The sequence below is a fragment of the Ambystoma mexicanum genome, chromosome 4p (genome assembly GCF_040938575.1).
Source record: "Ambystoma mexicanum isolate Mex_15411 chromosome 4p, UKY_AmexF1_1, whole genome shotgun sequence".
NCBI lineage: Eukaryota > Metazoa > Chordata > Amphibia > Caudata > Ambystomatidae > Ambystoma > Ambystoma mexicanum.
Genome location: NC_090927.1, coordinates 338,714,027 through 338,738,487, shown reverse-complemented (window position 1 = coordinate 338,738,487; position 24,461 = coordinate 338,714,027). Strand labels below are relative to the sequence as shown.

Sequence of the window (24,461 nt, the reverse complement as noted above, 5' to 3'; positions counted from 1 at the left end):
CTGTTAACTGTATTATTTGCACTTACTCTGCCTGACAGACAATTATCGTTCAGAATTTCAAGGGCTCTGAATGACTGTTGTGTTTTTCCCCTTGTTCCTACCCTCCTTGAGATGCTTTGAAACACTTGCCTTGTGTATAGGTGCTTTACAAATAAACATTACCATACCATACCATTGCAAAAATTACAGTTTGTGTGATTTTGAAACTAGATTAGTATGGCAACCAACCTTTCTCTGCAAAACCGGTGAAGAAATTGGCGACCTCCTCCCCTAATACACTTCAGGGCTACCATTCAAACTCTCCAACCATAGATAATCCAAATCTACTCTTAAGCTTCGAAAAGGCAAATGTGTAAGTATTCCAACCAGTCCTTAATCAGTTGCCAAAGTAGCAGCTGAATTGAATTGAATTGATATTTTATTTACGTCATGCTCATACACAGGTGTTTCAGAGCTGGAAGAATAATACCTGTAAAGTTGCAGATTCAGTGTAGTAGCTGGCCTTAAGCACTAAGACTACATTTATCAGCGCTAAAGCAAATCTGCTGGCAGCCCCTATGCTGCTGCATTACCATTGTTAGCTCTAACAGCAGCCTTTTGTAAACACCTGTATACAATGCAGCCACAATACCATCATCAGCCTAACCCAACTCATATGAAACTATCCAATTAATGTGGTAACATTCCCAAACAAATGTTGTCCCGTTGTTGAGAAGGGACTTTCAGAATAGCTACCCAGGCTTCTGGAACACTCTTCCTACTCTGTCAGCCTTTGTTGAACACAATGGCAAGTTCCATCAAGTTGATTGTGGGGTACGTCAGGGCTGTGTTTTGGCCCCTTTGCTCGTTTGTCTTTATATAAATGGTCTTTATGACCATTTATTTGAATCTAGCTCTGACTATCCTAGGCTGGGCAACCAGTGTTTGCCTTTACTTGCCTATGCAGAGGACATGGTTTTACTAGCTCGCACCCCTAGATCTCTTTAATGCCTCGTTGATGACTATGCCCAATTTATGAATATCCTGGGTTTAAAGGTAAATGCCCAGAAGTCGGCTGTGATGGTCTGTCACAGGGGGAAGCGCACTCTGAGATTTTTAGCTATTTCTTTTAAAGGTGAGTGTAGAGAAGCATCTGCATGCATTTGCAGGAAACCCCACCCCCTACGTCCCATATGTTGGAGGCCTGAGATTGTACCGTGTTTGACACCAGCAGTTGTGCCAAAACCGCAACATGTGTTTGAGAGAAGATACCCATTGAGACAACCCTACCGAATGTATCCCCGAAGGGATGACAATTTGAAGGAGAAACCCCCAGAAAGAATATGAGGAGTAAAGAAAAGAATCCTGTGACATCACAAATTAGCGTGAACAATGTCCCAAGAAACTGGATGAAGAAGTATAGATCCAGAAGAGACTAATAACAAAGTAAAGAATCAAGTAACTATTAAATGCAAAAAAGGAGATTACACGTGCACAAAGTGCTGCAGAAAATCAACCGTGCCATAATTGTACAGATGCTGAAACACATGCAGATTAAGTCATCATAGAAGCTGACTATACCTAGTGAATAGAATGCAGGTGAAGCCGTCATTGTATAGAAGCTGGACATGAGTATCACGAGTAAGCCAGGACCCATGAATAGGGAAGGGAAAACTATGTTGCAGCAAGAATAAGCAGAATCATGGAGCTGCAAGACAAGGCTGTCTGGCCAGGAGTCAAGACTGAAGCAGCCAAGGTCAGCTATCTTTTCTGGAATGGAGCGAACATGTAATGAATGAATCATCCCTTGTTAAGATCCAAAGAAAGAACACCAAGAGTGCCAAGTTTAATTCATTTAGATCATTTAAAAACCTGCAAAATGGACCAAATCGTGGTGTCCTGTCACGTGAGCAAAGGATGAAAATGGAGTTCGGACTTAGAGTCTCAGAACACGATAATGAGAGCCCGCACTCCCATGTATTCTAAAGACAGGGAAACTTTTGCAAAGCCAAGTTCAAAGACAATCTTCATGGCAGAAGAGAGATGCTGGTCTAATTGGGTGGGGAGGTAGTGTCATGCCCCATCTCCTTGCACCTGGGTCTGGCTTACGTGCTGCTAAGTGAACTGAATGTTCCAGACCTGGCACAAGCGTGCCAAGCAATTGCAGTGGTCCATATAACAAAGGACCCTATAGTTTGAGAACCAATGAGAAACCGTGTACCTAATGTTTCTGAAGATTATATGTTTTAGAGGTAGGCATTTGTTGTCCACCTGACAGTGGGCAGCCAATCACAATCATAGTTCCTATAGAATATATACTTAGAGGTTCCCCTTAAGCCAATCCTGATTCTTAGTAGGTTTTTCATTATTGCCAAGTAGGATGACATCACCTCTGATGTATTTGTAGTATAAAGTCTATGGGCCTCATTACGAGTATGGAGGTAGTCATGGTGCCATGGGGACTTACCGGGTCATTCCAACCTTGGAGGACCGTTTTTTCCCCATTCAGGGAACCCATCCCCATTCCCACTTGAGCCCCCATAGGGCTCAATGGGAATGGGGATGGAGCAAACAACGGGCCCATTAATAACGGGCCCGTTGTTAGCTCCCTGGTCCTTTAGCGGCTCCCACTAAGGGCAGCTGGTTTTACCCTCTAAGGGACCTCGTAATGCGGTGGTAAGGGGTTAACGGCAGCGGCATCCTTACCGGCGCCGTTAACCCCTTACGGCCTACCTCGTAATGAGGCCCTATGATTTGTGAAAATATTGCTGAGAGAAAACGAGCGAACAATTGATGTTCATTGTAATTCTGTGTTTTAGATATTTGTTAATAAAACAGTACTTTGCCATCTTCCTGTGTTGGTTCGGTTAATTGGACTCGAAATGTATCTGCGTGATCCCATCAATTACATATGTACGTTCCAAAAGGGGGTTTATAGTGATTTTTTGACAGGCAAAGTTTCTAAATACAAAAGTTATGACACAAAAGCATCCAAAAAAAAAGTTTCCAATGCATTTTTAAAAATAAAACAATTAATAGGGGGTTCTCCTCCCAACCCCCCGGTTTCTTTTTAAAACAAACTTTTCTTTCTATACAAAACTAAAATAAAACCTGTAACATGAAAAAAATGCATTTAAACATTTTTTTGGATGCTTTGTGTCGGAACTTTTATATTTAGAAACTATTTTTTCGAAAATATAACTGGATACGCCAAAAGGGCCCTAAACTCAGGAACTAATTCCAAGAGTGGCTCATTTTGATTACTTGGGAGTGAGGTTCTCATTGAATTTTGGGGCAGAGGCACATGTGGAGAAGCAGATCCTGAGATTTAAGTAGGCAATTGGATGGGTGGAGGGTGGGTAGACAGAGCTTTGGGGTCATTTAAAATGAAACCGATTGATCTAGTACTCAAAGTCTTTCAGGGCAAGACATGGCATGGAACTGTGACGGTTTGGCAAAACTGATCCTATCCAGGTGGCTGAGAAAACGTTTTTTAAGAGAACTTTGCGGTTACCAGAGTATGCCCCCAATTTCGCAGTTCATCAAGAACTGTGCTGCTGCTTTCTTATTGATCTGATTGCAGGTATGCCTGCCAGTCATTGGCTAATAATTTGGGATAATACCAAAGTTACCTTGACTCAGGAATTGGTTAGTTATCTTGTGTGCAGGGATCCCTCTCTTTCTAAGAAGGATGTGCAAAAAACAGTGTGCTCCGTTTTCTTTTGACCAAGAGAGAGACTTTGGAGATCATGAAGCCTGCAAATAGAAAACATTTGATAACTTTTTCTCCTAGCCTTCAGAGGTATTTGAGCTGGGCTCATCATCCGTATCAACGTATACTTATTTCTAGGGCATGTTTTAACTGTATTAATTTAAGAGCTGTGGTGGTGGCAAGGCTCAAGGGGGCTTTGAACCACTCATGTTTGCTTTGTGGGGGACCTAAGGTGAACTTGGCACACTTTTTATGTTTTGTTCAGCTTTTTCTATCATTAGAGAACATACTCTGAAATCTGGATTGTTGGGTTTGGTCTTTCGTTGTTACGAGCCTGCATTGTATTATTTGCTGCATGCGGAACCTGTACAAGTGGGTTGGGTTGTATTGACTTTTTTCAAACGTGCTCTGTTTTGGAGAGAATCTTTATTAAGATCTGTTAGATCTTGAGCATTGAAGTATTTTTATGGTTGTGGGCCTAATCAAGGATATTTTAAATGTTTTGTAACATTGTTTATTATTACCTTTGCTGTTATGTTTTATGGTATGCTTTGTTCTATCCAAATAAACAATGAATATTAAAAAACAACTACTAATTGCTAATATCTTCTATCAGGGCTTAGTTCCCACTGGGCTACTGGTAAGGCATTCTGCTATATGTGTGATGATGCAAACATTATGCAATAGAAGAACATATCAAAATTGGGATGGTCAAACAGTTTAAACCTTGATGTTCCGATAGGAGTATAACTTGTCTGTTCAAGCAGTCTTTGTAGAAAATTCTAGTGCATTTTATGACATTGCTATCAACTACAAAAAATGCATACTCATAAACATAGAACACTGTGTTTATTTGAAAATAGCATATATGCTGATTTTTGGAAAATAGTATAATATACAAGTCGTTTTCCTTTTGAACAATGGGCCAATTTGAATGATCTTTAAATGTATGCAGTGAAACAGATGTATGTCTCTGTCTATGTATTGTCTTTTAAGCTTTATAAGCTTTGCTGGATGTTTTCAATGATTTGCTGAACACTAAGCTTTCCTTCAGTAAGCTGCTCATCAATAAACTGCTGTAGTCCTTCCCACTTCTTGGAACTTTCATCGATGCCTTCCCGAATCAACATTTGTACTATTTCCATTTTCTTGCTTATGAAATCATCTCTCAATTGTGGGAGCTCATTGAAGGACTGCCATTTAAAGGGGTGTGGAACATCTACTTTGAGCTCTCCTTTGCGGGTTGATATGTATGGCTTGACACTGCCAGAGGCTGCAGTCTGCATATTTTGGAGAAGCTGCAGGATGTACTCAATGAGAGAGTTATACTTCTCAATTGACAGATCGATTAATCGCTTCGCTTCAGCAATAAACCTGTCATAGGATTCAGCCAGCTGGATGTACGCCTCCTGCAACTTTGCCTTCAGAAAGTCATTGTATTCTGCAGCATTCTCTTTGGCCGTGGCAGACCAATCACGGATCTTCTCTTGAGTGATGGATGATAGCTCTGATATCTTTTTTCTACCTTTCCCTTCTGCATCTGTCACCAGATCATTAACATGGTCATAGTACTCCTTCCCATATTTTTCCAAGAGTTCTTTTACATTGCTTATCAGCTGTAGGACAAGTTCATAGTTTTCTTGAATGTATTTCTCATAAAGGTCCTTCAAAGAGATCTGCTGGAGAAGCTCAAGCACCTTCTCCTCAATTTCATAATATTTTACTGACCATCCAACTATGGTAGGATCCCAATAATCTGCACGCAAAGCTTTTATGTAATCTAGGAGCTGCTGCAGCTTCTCTGAGAGGTCCTTGAGCACATCCTGACTCATCTCTCGCATCTGAAAGGTAATTTCCTTCAGGTCCAATGCAAATACTTCAATCTGCCTGGCATAGTCTGAGTGCATGACATTTTTATACATCTCCTGTGCTTGCATATTGATGTTTTCATATCTGATGTCCTTCAAGGTCTGAAAGATGCCTTCAACCCTTTCAAAGTTTGCTTGGAAAAATTGGTTTATTTGTTTGAGCTTTTCTTCCCAGCTTAATTTTTTAAGTGTGTTCAATGCCCTTTTGGCTCTTTGCTGTAATTCTTTCAGAAGCTTTTTTATCTGCTCAATCACCTGCTTTCCTTGGATGCTTTTGTCCGTACCAGGAACTGTGATTTCCAACTCACTCACATACTGAATCAGTGCATCCAAATACTGTTGCATTTTTTGGATCACCTGCTCAACAGCCATGGTGTACAGTTCTTCTCCAGTGTACTGCTTTGTCTGGCCAGGCAACTGGAATTTAGTGACCTTCAAGATCTGTATTGCTGCATCAATAATGCCCTGAATTTGCTTCTGGTACTCCCTTAGTACAGTAATGGATGTGTCAAGGAACATTGATCGGATCTGCATGTAGTCCATTGAAGGTGCCTGATCTTGGTACAGTTGCTCAGCCTTGCTTCTTACATCTTGATACCTGTCGCCAGCCTTTCTTGCTGCCGAACGAAGTTTCTGATCCATTTCGTCGATCGTTTTAGCGGCTTCCTTGTACGCTTTGTCAATGCCATTTTCCATGCTGTTCTTCATCTTCAGAGAAGCTGATTTGAGGTCCATGCCCAAATGTTCATTGTGGTACTTGTTGACAACATTGTATACAGCGTCAGACATCTGAGGGAGTCGGTCCTTCATACCCATCAGTATGTCTGTGGCAGCTTTTTCTTTCCAGCTGGTTTTAATCTGAATCTGCTCTGGGTTCTTCAAGGATACCTCACTCTTCAGGATGTCCAGATCCTTCCCGGGGGAAGTCTGTAAAGAAGACATGAAGGGATGTAAGGTGGATGGAAAAAAGAGTGACATCAATGTACATGAACATTCAACATGGCAGCAACCTCTAAAACTTAAGTTGGTAGGATGACAACATGTTGAGACATGGAGTAGGAATATTACAGCAATATCACATAGACAGACATGTAGGCAAACAATTTTAAAAGAGCGATTTGTCGCATGCATTCCAAGTAGTTCTTTACAGCTCTAATAAGTGATTTCTGCTTTATGAATTGTTATCCACGAGTTTGCAGGTCTCATTGATCCTATGGGTTTCTTTATGAATAGTTTTGGTTTGCCATCTTAAATTCACTTTTAATTCTTTTGTGCTGTATTTCGTTTTATTAATATCTTCCAATTTGGGAATTTTATAAACACTTACTAAAGGAAATGTGATTTACAAAATCCTCGGGGAACAATCTGCATACGCGCTAGTTTTGCTTCTCCAAGTCTCCTTGATCAAAACAATTCTGACTTCAGAAACTCAGCCCAAAATCTTTTTCTGTTTGTGCCGCCAGCCTTGGAAGGCAGTCTATATAATTATGAATTAACATCCCACCTATCCAAACAGAGAAGCAACTACCAATACCTAAGTGAGAACCGATTAGGAAAAGGCCACAACATTGAAACATTTTCATGAGTGTTATATAGAAAGCATTTGACACGACATAATATGAAAATGTAATCCACATTGTTAAACCATACGAAGCTATTTTACATGTTTACTGTGTACCTTGTATATGTATACACAATTGTTACCCTTCAATCTCTTGTTTTATCTTACATGTACTTTTACTTATCGGCATTCCTATACATTACGTCCCCAATGTTAATGGAGGCATTTATCCAATTATAATAAGACACAATGGCAATTGGAAATGGTGACAGGTGTCATAACAGAGCCTGGAGCAAGGGAAGCACCATCAATGCTCTCTTGAAGACTGTTGATATGGAACATGAAAAATCAAATCCCTGTCAAAGCAGTGCTGGTTGCAAGAATGTGTGCCCTGGTGGCATTGAAGAGCTACTAATTAGTCTGCCTGCCCAGGGCAATACATTCCAATGGCAATAGCTTGAAATGCATTCCCCCTTTGGAGGAAAAACTTGTGGCATAGTCCTTGGGATTGGTCAGCACAATGTGGCAAGACATTAGCACCTAGGCCAACAGACATGATCAATCTCCTTATCCGGGATAAAACCAGGGCCACGTCCAAGTGGCCAATCTGTCACACTTCAACTCAGAGAGCATTTTACATTTGCTGCTAATGCTCATAAATCGAGTCTATATTCATTTAAAGGAGCTCTAGTTTGTATTCACTATGAGCAAAAGCACCAGTATGGGGCCTGTAATTTGCAAAATCAGAATGAGATTCTCTCAATTTCTGATGATGCACTTGATTGATGTCAGGTTACATTGAGAGTAGGCCACTGATTTTCTAAGGGCATCCAAACGAGTGAGTACTTTGTCTGTGCTGCCACTTTTGCAGTGGAAATTGGAATGCTGTCACTCAAGGTAATACATAAAAGGGCACACATGTGTATCTTATTAATTGATATGCAGGTGATGCCCAATATATTCACTGCTAATTAAAATCAGGTTATTGTGGAGTTGAGTCTTGTCCCTCTGAACGAAAAAGGCCACGATCAGGAGCAATAACTAAGGGTTTCATGAAATAGCTCAGATGTAAACTGCATCTCTTTGGATGTGTCCTGTAACAGAGCAGATATGCTTTTACTGGACATTGGCAAGGATATCCTAAAGGTTGAATTGGCAAACATTTCTGATTTGTGGGCTGCAACGCCAACAGCAAGGCTTACTCCTTGACGTTGGCGGAGAAGCCCACAAATCATACAGTTGTGCCTGAATTGTCCTGTTGCATGTTTCGGTAATCATCCCAACATTTCTAAGGGGCCAGATTTGTGTGTACGCGAAATGTGCATATGCTATGCCCAAGCTAGCACATCCAATATTTTGCCTGGTATTTGAATGAACAATGTCCCAATGTATGTGCCTTGACATTTATAAATGGTGCTAGGTTTACATTATAAAACCCAATGGCAGTAGCTGAAATCACAGATCTAATCTATGCAAGATATTTTTTGGGGCACATGATCATGGGCATAGACTGTAAAAGACGAGGCTGTACTCACAGGAGTGCGGCTGTACACTTTTGCTCTGATGATACTTGTGTCCTTTTCCATGAGCAGCCCCAGTGTGCCGGCAGAAGGTGAAGACACGGAGGAGGAAAGTTTATTTCCTTCGTGCTGGCAACGTATTTCGAGATCAGCAAAGGTGGGGCTTTTGATATCCATTCTTATTGAGTGGCTTGGCAGTCTAGATGAAAATCAATGTGGGAAGAAAATAGATTAAAAGACATGTGTTACCCGCAATCCATGCAATACCATGCACTGGATACATGTGTGTGCATGTTTGAGTGTGTCCGGCGATAGCAATGCATACGGGTGGATTTGCAACCAGAGGGGACGTACTGAGTGTCCAAAGCACATATTTGCCAAGTGTCCTCAGATGTCTGCAATTTAGATACATTAGATGAGACTGCCTCATGGTTGTTATTTCTTTCTTTGTTGGAGTTTAGTATAGCGTTCCATGCACCCCTATGGTTGCTGATGCGTACACAGACCACCAATCCATGGTGGAACAGATTAGCAGTGGCCGGTACCCACTCAACATCCATATGGCTGTGGTAAATCAAGCTGGACATCCCACTGATCTTAAGCCTCTGGATGTGTCAAAAGACCCATGTGTGGGGACTGTTGCGTGATACAGCCAATGATTGGCTATGCACATGTATAACTGATGCAGATATGATTGGTGTACATAATTAGACTGGTGGCACCATTGCGCGAATCAGAAAGCAGCATTGTGTTGGGTAAAATGTGATGAAGTCATTTATCTGGTAGGGCTTCAATCGCTATCTGGCTCCGCGTAGGGATCATTGGTACATGAGGCCACGCCTTACCTCAGACCTGCAAAGGTGACATCCTCTTGCCAGTCAGCACTCAGGTCCACATGAGAAAGAGTGCCTTTTCCAATAAGTTTCAGTGTGCTGCCCTCGACGCTGCTGGTAGCAGTAGCTGAAAGAATGAGGATAGTTGTATTAGTTGGACAAAGTGTTCTATTGTAGTTTTCTCAGTTTTAAAGACACTCTTGTTTTATAAGCTCGCTCCATGACTACTTCCGGGAGAAGCCATGCTCGGTTTACGTGGCACTCTGTTACTTGGTTTGTGGCGTTTATTTTGAATATTTGTTTTCTGAGGGGCTTCCTAACCATCTGCCAGTGAACAGTCTGTGCAGGGGAAATCTGCAAACTCCTCAATGTAATTTAAATGAAAACAGTAAACCAATAGGCTCTCCTCCCAGGGCAAAATATAAACTGTTCATTTACTTGTTTCATTTTTTTTTTACTGCTCATTAAAATAGATCTGTTTATGGAACACGGTTTTCAGTGATCCATTTGTAATCATGAAGGCACTATTTCACAATACATCTTTACACATTCATGCAAAGCAGTTCCATGTTTTCTTGCAGACGTCTGTAGTGCTTGGCAGGTTTCGAGCTCTGTACTCTTCATCAGGAACACGTGTCTATGCATTGGCGTGGCGTTCAGGCTCTCGAGACTGTGTGGTACACGGTGTGTCTGTGTGTGCATGCATATACTTAAATATACTGCATTTTGCCTGCATATGGTATAAGATTGTAGTTTATCTTCAAACAAACGCCAAGTATACATGTACACATATATATTAAATATGTTTTTTTATGAGCCATGTAGTATTTTTATATTCTGTGATCATTAGTGAGAACTGGGGCTCAATTCAAGGGATTTATAGCTCCCCCCTACACGTGATCATTTGTTTATATAGAGGGAATGCGCTATGCATATTCGTTTGTTCTAGTGGTATAACATAAAAGTGAAGATTAAAGATACTGTGACTTGAAAATGTGACGTCACTCCAGGAATTACTGGGTAATTGTATATATGTTACCTGTGGTATAATATTGATATCACATGTTGGGTCCAATACTAAAGGGAACAGGTCTATTGCCACGATTTACAGACTTGAAATCACTTTGCCTTTTTGGAGCAACCATAACTTGTGTATTTCATACTTACAGTTAGTTGTTTCACTACAACAAATCGCATCCGTAAGGTTTTCATCAAAGGAAGCATCATTTTGAAAGATGTTTATTAATAAAACATGCTGCACTGCTTTTTTGGCCTTTTGCAAACCTTATTATGTTGCTCCATAAGCTTTTGTTAAACAATGCACCTCATCATGAGTTTTGCAGTAATTCCAATGGAATTTCTGGCAAACTTGTTTACTGTAACGGCCACTCGCACCTGTGAATGTACGGTACAGTGGGATCACGAGCGCGGTAAGAGTGCTGTTAATCCTCATTTTTGGATTCCATAGAAATGTATAGGGATCTAATCAGATTTACTGCAAGTGGTAATTCCGTTGGGGTAAAACCAATGACTTTTGGAGGTAAAGTAGAGAATGCACTTCCAGCATATAGCTGAAGGTAAATGGCCCACTTCATCATTTTTCCCATACTGCTATAAGGCCCAATGTGCAAAAATGTCTTGCTAGTAAATAACACACAGTAATGGACATTACCATACAAAATGCTGGAGCTAAAACTGCCATAAGGGAAAAATATTATGCATTATGAGGCAACATTGAAAAACTGTTCCTTACCATCAAGATCATACTCTAGAAATTGTAAAGTTGAACTGCAGGTCGCATCAATGGAGGCCTCAAGCGAGTTTGTTGCATTTCGAAGAGTGGCCGACCAGGAAGCGGTGTATATTGGTGTTGCCACCTTAACAGATCCTGTCAGAGCACCGAAGGCTGGAATAAACAGACCTCCAGGCAAGTTAAGTTTGAGAGGTGGAAACTCAATCTTCTGCTCTGGAATTGTAATGGTGGGAAGTTCAAAATCTGCAATCTTTTTGGCCATTTCGTTCAAGTCCAGTGCTTCGATTCTTTTGGGTAGGGTATACTCAGGGAGCGTTAATTCGAACTGTGGAACGGTTAGTTCAAAGTATGGAATCTTGTACTCTTCCAGCATCAAATATCGTGCACCAACATCAACCTTTGGAAATCTTACTTTTGGCATTGCTGGTAATGAAAGATCAAAGGGTACAATGGTCAACTTTTTGGGAACCTTTATTTTGCTAAAATCAACTTCGTAGGAGGGGACTTTCAAAGTTGTGAAGGGGACTTGGAATCCCGGGATGTGGAATGAAGAGGGCATGTCTCTTTGAATATTAAAGTCAGTCAAATCAGGAAGCTGAATCTCACTCATTTTACTTGGGAGTTCCCTCATCCATTGCGGCACTTGCAAGTCTAACTGTGGGATTGTTATTACCACTCCGTCAGTAAGTTTTTCAACAGGTATGGCAAAGAAGTATCCCTCTTTGTTTTTAGTGTAGACTATTGATGCTGAGCTGTTGACGTACTGTTTCTTGTCCACATTGGTGGTAACGTCGAATTTCAAAATGTCCCACAAACTTTTGTCATAAACTGGAAGAATGACTGACTTTAGGAATGTCACGTGTCCCTGCACAGACCCAGCAACATCCATTCGTACCTCTGCCTTATCATTGGCCAGTTGCACATCATGACTGAGGACTACTGAGTAAATGTTACCGACTCCCTTCCAGGCAAACGTCTGCTTTTCACAGGTCAAGCTTAGAATAAGGTTCTGGCTTATTGCATCTATGGGAGTATTTGGTTGATCAGCCTGCAGCTGAACATTTGCTTGTAGATTGCAAGGAGACAGCTCAAATGTTGCTTTACTTGTCTGAGTTCCCTTGCTTGAAAAAGAGGGCAGATACTTGAAGTTGTTTTTCCCTGTGTGATCCCACACTGCAAAGACGCGACGGAGGGAAGCTTCAATGGCTAGGGATTCTTTCAAGTCTGCACTTCCAAGACCGTCAATTTTAGTGTTACCCTCGAGCTTCACTGTTGACCGAGCTCCGTTAGCATTTAGGTACGCAGTTGCTTCCTTGCTCAGTTTGCCAGAGAATTTCTTTTTTGAGAACAATACTCCACCGATATCACCTTTTGTTGATGTTTCAACTGAAAGGTAATTGGACAGACCTTCCAAACTGAATGTGTTCTCGATGGTTCCTTTGGCGGCATTGCCATACGTGGCATCATTTAGTTCATAATCGAGATTTATTTTTGATGAGACAGTTGGCTTGGATTTTGTGTTGCCTGCCAGTTCCTGCTTAAAATTGACCTTCAGTACTGCCACATTTACTTTGGCTGCTGTTGTTACTGAGGCTTCAATGTTTTTCTTTGCAAAAGTCACAGAACTCTCATGATTCCCCTCCACGTATGCATTTTTCAAGGACAACGCTGTAGCTAGTTTTAACCCCCTTTGCCTTGTCAAGCTTGTGGTTCCATCCAACTTATATTGCAGAGCCTCGATGACTGAAGTGCAGGCTGAGCTGAAGCGGGCAGATATGTCGGTCTGATTAAACAGGCCTGCTGTTGTGGTCAAGGAAATCACATTGGACTTGAATGAAAAATCATAAGTTAGATCTCCCATTGCTGGAATGAAAATTTCATTCTTTGCATTTGGTAATTTGAAGCGAGGCAACGTGAGTCTCCGGAGAGTGAGTGGAACGTGAAGCACTGGCATTTCCAAAGACGGCAAGACTAAGGTGTAGGTAGGAACCGAAAATCCCACCACTGGAATCATGAAGCTTGGAGTTCTGATTTCCTTTGGAACTACGTACCCAAATGCTGGAAGCTCTGCGGTGAAAGGAGACACTTCAATGTTAACAAGGGGTATGGTATATCCAGTAATTCTGAAAATTCTTGGCACTTTGTTCACAGCATTTTCTACTTTGTACTTCTCAAACTCTGCTTTGGCTTTGTTGTATGAATCCATAAGAGCAGCAATTGTATTGTCCCTCTCTTTCTCAAAACGCTTGTTCAGGACTTTCATGTTCTGGTTAATTGTGTCATAGAGTGTGCCCAGAGGAAACGGGATGGCATGCCTATCTTCATTCTTCTTATACTTGAGATTAACGTTCAGGTCAACAGCTTGCTTGGTTGTCTTTAGGAAGTTTTTCAAGCCCGTTCTTTCCCACAGAGAGAAGTCTTTCACCTCAGGAGTCTTAGATGCAGAGTACGGAATTTGGAGTTCCGGAATAGTAACAGGAACATTTAGGAAGTCGAGGTTTGCTTCACCGTTCATTGCCACGCGTGCTTCCACGGCATCCTTAGTGTTGCCTGCTGAAATAGTGTGGGAATATTTGTACTGGTTAAACCTGCCATTGACTTGCCAGCTTGTTTGCTGTGCCGCTGAATTCAGAAGGAAGGCATAATTGTTTAAGAACTCAATTTTGCCTGTCAGTTTCATTGGGAAAGCAACCTTTAGGTTTCCGTTGTTGTTTGTTGACAGATTGATCTCAAAAGGCTGCACCAAAAAGGAAAAGGAATTGCTTATTGTGCCAGTGGCTCGTCCGGCAAGTTCTGCATTGTGAGTGGCTGTCAGTTGTGCTTTCAGATTGTCCAGCTGTCCACTTCCTTGTATGGTGAGGACACTTCGCCCCACATACTGCGACTCAGCTTCTGACTGTATATCAAGGGAGGCAAAACTTAAGAAACCAGAATTGTACTTGAGATTTTGATCAAGTTTCATGTACTTGTCATTGACTTTATTTGAACCAGAAATTTCAATGGTGCCTCCCTTCACAATGAATTTGATGTTAGATTCATGGGTACCTTCATCTGAAAAGTTAGGGCAGGCCCATTTCCAATTTCCTTTACCAGAGGACAGCAGTGATATTTTTCCTGCCTCCACCAATGTGTTCAGCTCATTCTGAAGTTCAATGTGGCTTGAAAGATCAACTTCTGGGATGTTCAGTTCATGTGAATATCTTGTGTTCATGTCGATGGTAATTTTCCTCTGTAGCATCACTTTAATGTCATTGCGCAACTGTGCTGAATTCTTTTCTGTGTGCAGACTAGCTGTTGTTTCCCCTTTACCCTGGACATAGTTACCTGAAAAGGTGACTTCACTCTTGTGGTCGACCTTGACTAATTTATGTGAAACCTTCACAGATTCTGTGAAAATCAACTGAGCCATCCTGGGCGCAGACACACGTGCATCTGCAACTAAAGTGAATTCTATCATCTCGAGTTTAGATTTTGTAAGAGCTGACAGAGAAGCCACAAATTCTGGGGTGTTTTCCGAAATGGTAGTATTCTCTAGGTCAGCACTTGATTTAAGTGTAAAAAATGGAGAAACTACATTAAATTCTCCAGCAAGTTTGCCAAATGTTGGAACTGTCACTGTATGTGGAATCTGTGGCAACTGGAACTCTGGTATTTCAATGTTAGGAAATTGAAAGCTGTCGAGGTTTAACTTTGGAATGGCTATTTCTGGCAGCTGTAGTTCAGGAAACTGTAAATCTGGGAAAGGGACATCAGCAAAGAGCATATCCTTCATTTTGAAATCTTTAAAATATACTTCTGAAGAAGGCCACTGGAACTCACTGTACATTATTTGATCAATTAGTCGCACAATCTTCTGCTTTATTTCATTCAGATCAATTCTATAGGAGGGCACACGGAAGGTGTTGAAAAAGGTAAATTCTGGTGTGTCAAATCTTGTAGGAATTGTTATCTCCCTAAGTCTGTTCATATTAATTGTGACTGACGGAATGGTCAAGTCAGTGAACGGAACAGTAAAGCTTGGAGTCTGGAAGGTTGCTTCCATAAGAGCACTTAGACCACGTTCAACTAATGCATTAATCTTATCAGCCACTTCGTTCAAGTCATACTCGACCCCCAGGGCTGTGATCTGTTCAGCCGCCTCCTTCCACTGTTCTGAAATATGTGTGACCATCTTATTATAGATTAGGCTCAGCTTGTGCAAAATCTGCTGGAATTCCCTTTGAAGATCCATTCTGTAAATTCTGTCCCGCACATCCTCAAGGGTCTCAACTGCTGCTTTTTTCATCTCATTTAGGGATGTTGAGCTCAGTAGATCTCTGAACCACTCAATTATGGATGCAAGTTTGGTGTTGCCTAGTTGCTCCAGGAATTTGGAGATCACATTTTTAATATCGTTCATGTATTCTTTAAGCACTTCTGCTTTTTGGGGCAGTTCGAGATCATTGATAGCAGTGTTAATCTTTTGTGTTATTTCCCTTATCCTCTCGTTTGCCTGGTCCACAAATTTTCCATAATCAAAGGACCTGATTTTTTTGATCATTAGGTCTAGGAATACGTTTACATCTTGGACAAGCTTCTCGTAGTCATAAGACTTGACCTCTTGAACGGCTTCATCAATTTTCCTGATCAGGTACTCAAAACATGATTTAAAGTCCACGGTTTTAAACATGGCGGTTATCTTTTTCACTGTTTCTTTCACCTTATATTGGTTAACAAGCTTTATAAAGTTATCCACAAGAACCTGAGCATGCTTTTCAACTTCATAGGTTGTAATAAGAGTCTGCATTTTCCCTGCGAAGGCATTAATCTTCTCAGTCACATCATAGTCTTCCAACAAGACTAACACAATATTTTTGATTTGTTCAAGAACAGCACTCAGTTTTTCAATTGGAATTGAGTCTTTGAATTTCTCGACATACTCTTGTATTTTAATAGCCTTCAGCTGTTTCTTTATGTTGGCTGCAATTTTCTGGGCATTGATATTGTTCAGCAGGCTCTTTAGCTTCTCTAGATTGTCTAGAATGCTTGCTTTAATGTGATATTTTGCTTCCATATCTTGGGCCCATGCTGATGCTGCACTTCCTAATTCATTTATATCCAGCTGATTAACAAACTTCTGAAGTTCTTGAATGGTTTGAATAGTGCTTTTGCTGATGTCGTACTGTTTGTCTAGTTCCTTCAGCTTTTCAACTATTTGGTTGATGAGGCTTTCAAGAGCTGTGCCTAGTTCATAGATATCTACATTCTGCCTCAAGTATTCATTTAGCTCTGAGAGGTAATCCTGCAGTTTGGCGATAGCAGTTTCAAAATTGATCTTTGCATTCTCCAATGCGTTTTCGAGATCTTCCGCAGTCATTCTGTACTCCTTTGCGAAAGCGAGCACTCTTTCTTTGGCATCATTAACAGTGCCCTCAAAGTCTATTGTATTGATGTAGTCATTGAGCTGCTGTGGAATTCTGTCCAGTGAGGATTTGTATGCCCTTATCACCTGATCAATGTTGATGCCCTTTAGATAATTTTGGAGGGACTGTAGGGCAGATAGAACAATGCCCCTGACCTGTTCGAAGTAAACCGGCAGACTTTCAAAGAAGGGCAAGTTTATGACATGGACATCTTTGTTCTTATCATACTTTACAGAGCCGGAGATGCTAAATTCTTGAGGTTGGCCAACAGTATCTCTTAAATCCAAAAGATCAACCAGATTGTGCTCTGCAAATCCTAGGTCTATTGGTGTATCCAGAAGGGAGAAATCGACTAGAGCTTGTCCCTTGAGATTAACACCAAGCTTTTCAGCATCATTGTAAGCATTTATATCTTGGGAGTACCCGTTGTTGTCCAACTTGGTTTTTAGCTTCCATGAACTTGACTGCTCGGATGGAGTAAAGAGTACATTGATCTTGTTGTCAATCAGAGTGCTATGTGCTTTTCCGGACCCACATATATGCCCAGTGGAGCCTCTGTAATCATGGGAAAGAGAGAAAGAGAAGAGTTCTGCACGTAAGAGGAATTTGTTATACAGCTCTCCGGTGTGATCTCCCAAAAATGACAGCCTTCCGTCCCCAGTCGTATGGGCATCAAGAAGGAGTGAGAATGGGGCCACAACTGAACGCACAACATTGGTATAACGCAAAGACTTGCAGGCGTAATTTGTGCTACACCTAAATGATGCAGACAACCCTGCAATGTCAAGAATGACATTGTGGGTATAGGCACTCCCTTGGATATTTGCAATGGTGTCTGATTTAAAATTTGCAGTCAGGTCAGCTAAGGCCACACTATAGGCATGCTTAATTTCATCCTTTTTGAAGGCCCCTCGCATGTCACCTTCTAGATTCATTTTGAATGGCTCCAGCAGAAACTTTCCTCTGTTCGTCAAATCAGCATCACCATACTTGAAGTCATTTTCCACATTTGCCATGAGGGTGTATGGCTGAATCTGCAAATCAAGGCTCTGCTTGTACGACTTGCCAGTGCTTAGGGTGCCCTCAATCTTTGAAGTGTAACTCAATGCTGTAAGAGCAAGACTGAGGTCGTGGTTGCATTCCATTCTCATCTCCTCGTATGAACCCTGCAAATTGTTTGAACACTTGAGCCCATCCTTGTTTACTTTGAAATTGAAAAGATTTTTGCTATCTATTCCCAATATAGTGCTTTGATAGGTGCTACTTAGGGCTAAATCTGTTAGGGCAGCTTTCCCATCTATGGTGACTTTTGCACTGTTTTGCTTGTAGCGGCTATTGCCTGTCATTTTAATAGTGGCACCTGAGGCATCAATCCCAGCATTTAGTTCATTATCAAGTGTTAGTGGGCTGAAATTGACATTTGTAGTTGCGCTGGTGGACAGTGCATTTCCATTAATTTCTAATGTAGCTTTGTGGGCTGCCCGGTTGACTTGGTTGTTCAAGTTAATGTCTGCATTCAGTTCCAGGCCATTTGATCCTAGGGAGCCTGATAGTAGGGTGTAAAATCGATTGCGTTTATAGTCGCCCTGATATTCCGAACGAATTGCTGCCATCTGTCCTGATAGCGTCATCTCCACCTTGTTAAGGGCTGCCACATTCTGGTATCTGCCTGTGGTGTCAGATTTAAGTGTCAGTTGTCTATTTTTGCAGCTTAATGAGAAGGTGTTTTTCAGGGCTCCACTTTGTACATCAGTGGTCGAAACCAAGTCCAGAGAGGCATCGGCGTATCGGCCAATTATATTGTTGGTAGCCTGGAGGTAAGAGGAGTCAAACCTCAGGTTTGATTCCGTTGCTGTTTCAAGCGTGTCCGCGTCGATTGAAAGGGTCAAGGTGTGTCCAATTTTAGAGTACAGAGATGCCACTCTGAGCTGCCCATCACAATTGTGACTTAAGTCAAAGCCGTTGCCTTTTGGTTTTCCATCCATCGAACACGAACCAGTGGCCTTTACTCCTAGAATGCTTGATACATCGAATTGACAAGAGCTTTGATAGAGTGGATTTGTGTCAATGTTGAATGTTTCTTTGGCTTTCCACGTGTACTCAAGGAGGCTGTGCCGCAGGTATGCTTCATTCAACATTCGATAAACATTCATCTGGTCATAAGATATGACAAGGTTCTCTAAAGAAGGAAAGAGCAGAACATATTTAGAGTTCAAATAATCCAATTTGTTCAATGGTCAATTTGCAGTTGGTAACATGAAAGCAGGTGCTGGTACAAATCACTTGTGTTAGAGTGTGAAAGTTATGCATCTAATATTAAGACATACCATTGATAGGATTTATGCATTTCCTTAAATAAAGCCAGAGCCAAGATGCAAACTGCAGCAGCACCGTATAATGAACCAAAGAAGAACATTGGAGAGTTGACCATTCAAAATTAGCATCATCTGACTTCAGTGGTCTTAAGTGAGTGGGTTCCTCAAAGTAGCCAAGAGTACCAAGGACAATTGGATGGAGCAAAGGGGGAAAACGTAATTTGCAGAAGGTCAATCAGAGTGCACTAGATGCAGGACGTACAACTCTAAATGAAGGTATTGGGAAAGTCGCTTGGAGAACGTTGCGAAGTACATGAGTTTCTTTGTATGACGTAGATGAAATGTTAGGCCAGGTGCGTGAGATGCGAACCATCAGCCTGGAAGCTTTTGCAAGGGAAATGTGAGTGGGGCCCTGAAGAAAGGGCTCGTCATGAAAATCTGAGAGAGGAGCTAAGGACAAGCTCATAAATTGGCAAAGTTCAGAAGGCAAGAAAACCACCCTTGAAAGACCAAGCACAAACAAGAAAGAGAAATGTGCAGGCGGTCAAAAACCAGGTGCGTGTTCTCTTCCAGATCCAGAACACGTGACAAAGGGATATTTGGGTTCCTAAAGGAAACCGCTGTAAAAGTCTGTGGCGAATACAAAATGTTCCTGATTTGGGAGGATAGACAGGAACAGAAGAAAGGATACGAGAGGACAAAAGCAAGTAAAGTATATGAATAATATAAAATGATGTGCTTACTTTTGGAAGAAAGAATGTATAATGAAAAAAACGAATATTTTCCAATTTTCCCCTAAGGAACCAGATAATAATTTTTGCATTTTTTGGTTTCTCTTACCGCCCACGTTGTAAGAGAGGAGATCCAAGGCACAGTCTGCTCGTATTTTATAGTCGACAGTGAACTCCAGGACATCCTTGGTGGTGTTGCCCCCGGTGTAGGAGGCTGACCAGTTGTAATAGTTGCTGTACACATTGGTTGAGAGTGAGAAGACTCCAAGCATAGGTACGCGCAGAGGGTACGACTCTGGAATGGTAAACTGTGGGATCTCATGAAGCATAGAGTCCAGTCGTAAACCCAGTCTTTCGAATTCCACTTTTGGCGATCGGACCTTCCTTGGAATCCTAAGCTGCTCGGAGGATTTTCCAGCAAAAGGAAGTGGTATATCAATTATAATGCTGTCCTTGTTGAACGTGTAGGCAACTTTTCCATCACTGGGATAAAAAGAAAAGTAAATATCCTGTTAGTATTAAGTATTACATCCAACAGATGTACAGGTTTGCTTTGAAATAGGGCATTTTTTATTGGTTGTGTGCAGGGAGAACATCTTGCGGTGACAGCACAGCACAGAGTATGCTCTAAAAACACATCTGTTGATTTGCTCCAGTGTTCTGAGACAGCATCAACACACTGGGGGTCATCAGGAGTTTGCCTGTATCCTGCCGCTATGTCCAGCGGGATAGCAGGAAACTGACCTACCGTTACCATCGCCTGATATCCCGCTATTACTGGTATATTCCAGGTGCAGGCAATAGCGGTCTTTCCCCATTCCATTGAATCCCATAAGACTCCATGAGGCGAATTGGCGGTGTTACCAGCACCTGTTTCACCGGTGCTGGTAATACTTGCAGTTTCTTGCTGGTGGGTGCCTGATTTTCCTCCAGCTCTTAGCTGGAGGTAAATCAGTTACCCCCACTGGCAAACTTGTAGTTTTGAGGTGCCCTTTTCTTACCTCTTCAAGAAGAGGTTCTCAGGAACAGTGAACTCTGGCAATCCCATTTTCCTTAGGTTCAGCTCCTGCAAGCCGCTCAGTTTCTCTTGCAGCGTGGTAGCGTACGGGATATCTTTGGATGTCTCCTGCAGCCAGTTATTGGTTGCCTAAAAGAAATATGAACAGCATTAGCCATAGCACATAAGACTTTGAATGCTTATTTATGTCATCATGTATCTAATATTAACAACAAACAAATACTTTTTGTAAAAAACGTGTGTCTGGGTCACGTAAAGTGCAACAGTGACGGGCTATGTAGCCTGTTCATGCGCAATTTTGTTCAGTTGATGAGCAATTATCCACTGACATTTGCAGTGACTTAGTGACTTATAATTGCACGACCGAGAGAGGAATTAACATCTGGACTAACCGGCAATTGCAAAGAACTCATTTTGCCATTTTTGGTCTGTGCAAATATTGTTGCTTTCACGTCACCGGAGAAATCTCTGTACATGGTTGGGAAACATCTGCTAAATTCATCGGATGGTGTAGATGAGATGACAAAGTGGATCAGTATCTACCATTCATAATCGAGATAACAATATTTCATCAATCATTGGAAAGCAACTTCTTCCAGTGGGGGGAAGCCATGCTGTTGCAGCAATGCTTGCGCAGTACTCCTGAGAGTCTGAGCTGGCAGCCGCTGCCCTATTCTGGGGGAAGCCTGACAAATATCCATACATGCTGTGCAGACCAATGCATGAATCTCCAGAAGCTGCAGCCATTGGTAGATTCCTGAGTCAGTGCTTGTAGTAGGATTTACAGTGAGGCACTGAAACATAAATTTAGGCGGGAGGTAAAGAACAGGCAGCCTGCCCTTGCCCCAGCTTACTATAACCTCACAGGTGTTACTTGACACCCAAAGTGGACATTGCCTTTCCTCTCTTTTATTTGTCTTGTGTCATGTCCTTTGCATGAACATTCAGGGGCAAGACTACAAAACCGTTGCACCGGTGAATGTGCACATTTGCACTGTATTTGCCCTGGTGCAAAAAAACGTTGGGGCATATTCCAGGGCAAGGTTTTCCCTAGATCTAATAAGGGATGGTATCGGCATTACGGAAAACGTTGCCCTGTTTCAAAAATGCATTGAAAGTGCATATTTTTTACACAAATTATTTTTTGCCTTAGTGCTTATACCATGAAAAATGGCACATGTCATGGTGCAAATGTTTTTGAATATGGCCCCGATGTTTTTTTTTAACTAGGGCAAACTTTGCCCTAGTGCTCCTACAGTGCAGCTTTGCATTTGAACTGGTGCACATTTTCTGTAATCTGGCCCCTGGTATTGAAGTCAGAGCAGCACAAATCCAATGAAACCTCCACTAAAGCTGGCATAAATGAATCTCAAAAGTTATGCATGCAGAATCAATGTAAGAAAGACAGTGATAACCCTTAGTTATGCATGCAGAAGCAATGTAAGACATACAGTGATAGCCCTTAGTTATGCATGCAGAAACAACGCAAGAAATACAGTGATAGCCCTTAGTTATGCATGCAGAAACAACGCAAGAAATACAGTGATAGCTCTTAGTTATGCATGCAGAAACAACGCAAGAAATACAGTGATAGCCCTTAGTTATGCATGCAGAAACAACGCAATAAATACAGTGATAGCCCTTAGTTATGCATGCAGAATCAACGCAAGAAATACAGTGATAGCCCTTAGTTATGCATGCAGAAGCAATGTAAGACATACAGTGATAGCCCTTAGTTATGCATGCAGAAACAACGCAAGAAATACAGTGATAGCCCTTAGTTATGCATACAGAATCAATGCATGAAATTCAATGATAACCCTTAGCTATGCACGCAGAATTGATGTAAGAAATACAGTGATAACCCTTAGTTATGCATGCAGAATGAGTGTAAGAAAGAGAGTGATATCCCTTAATTATGCATGCAGAATCAATGAAAGAAAGACAGTGATAGCCCTTAGTTATGCATGCAGAATCAATGTAAGGAAGACAGTGATAGTGTGTAGTTATGCATGCAGAATCAATGTAAGAAATATAGTGATAACCCTTAGTTATGCATGCAGAAGCAATGTAAGACATACAGTGATAACCCTTAGTTATGCATCCAGAATCAATGTAAGAAATTCCAAGCGCTAGCCTTATCGTTGTAATTTTGAACAACGCATTCAGCAGAGTTTTCCATCCTACTCTAATATTCAAAGTGCAATGACTACATTGCAGGAAATCCACGGTTTTCTCGATTAATATTCAAATTTATTTAAATAGCTTGGTCATCAGTTGCATATACCTTTGGTGAGCCACCCAGAGACATGCCCAAAATGTAAGAAACATTGGCTCAATCATCCCCACCCATCATGTTTGGTGGTTCTACGTGTGTCTGTTCAAGAGGGAGGGTTATACCCAGGGATGGGGTGCCGAGCGTAGAATGCACTTTGCTGGCCACGCCAGAATAAGCATTCTGAGGTGGCCAGCAAAGTGCAGCTGAGGTTGCTTTTGCTGCTCTGCTGAGTGGGAGTGGTCTAACAGTCTACGTTGGACTGCTCCATTTGCGGGCTAGATAAAGACTCTTTAGGATATGATTGGACCACATCTTTAAGGACAAGGTTGAGTAAAAATGGTGGAATGGATGGCTACACACAGGAATTAAGCGGTCGAGAAGGAGTGTTGGCTCAAGAATTTCCATCCAACCGTTTGTGATTTCTCTGGGAGTCCAATAGAGATTCCGGGCGAACCCTGGGAGCAAGAGAACACTTACTCCAGTGAGCAGAGTGAACAACACCTACCACTAGTGACTGGGACACGATGTGCCGCAGAGTCATATCCGTGTTAGCCACCTTCTGGTCCAGCACATCGTTGGCATATTCTCCCGCAGCTTTGGGGTAGGCGGACAGATCACTGAAACTTAAATCACGGAGCTTGGAAACCATGGTCTTGAGGTCAGTATTGCTGCCAGTGTTCCATTCCACCTGAAGCTTATCATTATCTGCAAGACATTAAGATTGCATGCATTGCTTTTAGGTTGTCTTTCTGCGACATTCTTTGCATTAGTACAGAAAGTGTGACCAGTGAGTGCTAGATGCATGAGTGCATGCCTTCAGAAATGCTTCATTCCAGAAGCAAACCGCAAAGCCCTCCAACGTCACAGAAATGGGAGTTGCAAATCATATAGGGTCCTCCTTGATCACATTTCACATTTTAAAGGGGACGCTCTACTGTGCAACCATCCTCAAAGGAACAACTATCACATACTTCCACCATTGCCATATTTCATCTCTTGGCACTTGCTAGATAAGGGAATATACATTCCATCTATAGGTTGTAAATGGATCCCTACAATATGAAATCCAAGCAGTAATTTGTATCAGTGTAATAACTGGTACCATGGAAAGAATTTGTTTTATAAGTAAATGATCAGAATATTATGATGCGTCTATATATAGCTCTTCTTTCCGGATTCCCCCCAATGTTAAATTAGTAATTGATAGGTCTTACCATTCCCAGCTTAATGCTGCACAAATCAACCTCAGTGATCAACTCTCACGGGTTTCGATCAGGTGACTATGGTTAGCAAACAGATCTCTGAAGCATGACCTTAACTCGCTGAGCTATCTCACCTGGACGGCAGCTGACTTTGATCTGAGGAAGGCATGGTTCAGATCTTTTGGCAAAATAGCCTGGTGCCCAATCAATGCAACATCTGACTGTGTTCACATATGTGGGGTGCAGGGTATGATCCACTTGGTTCATTGAAACTGCTTTCCCAATACAG

The 24,461-nt window shown here is 41.7% G+C and overlaps 1 protein-coding gene across 1 annotated transcript in view; it reads right to left on the bottom strand.

The window, feature by feature from the left end:
- Positions 1-4,521: 4,521 nt before the first annotated feature.
- APOB (apolipoprotein B) overlaps positions 4,522-24,461 on the bottom strand; it is a 57,553-nt gene continuing 37,613 nt past the window's right edge. Inside the window, exons 23-29 of the mRNA XM_069605884.1 lie at positions 23,476-23,675; positions 20,676-20,821; positions 19,784-20,157; positions 11,227-18,807; positions 9,486-9,600; positions 8,656-8,839; positions 4,522-6,486 (exon numbers count right to left, since the gene is read on the bottom strand). Of these exons, the coding sequence (XP_069461985.1) occupies positions 4,690-6,486; positions 8,656-8,839; positions 9,486-9,600; positions 11,227-18,807; positions 19,784-20,157; positions 20,676-20,821; positions 23,476-23,675 (10,397 nt within the window). The 3' untranslated portion in view covers positions 4,522-4,689. The remainder of the gene's footprint in view (positions 6,487-8,655; positions 8,840-9,485; positions 9,601-11,226; positions 18,808-19,783; positions 20,158-20,675; positions 20,822-23,475; positions 23,676-24,461) is intronic.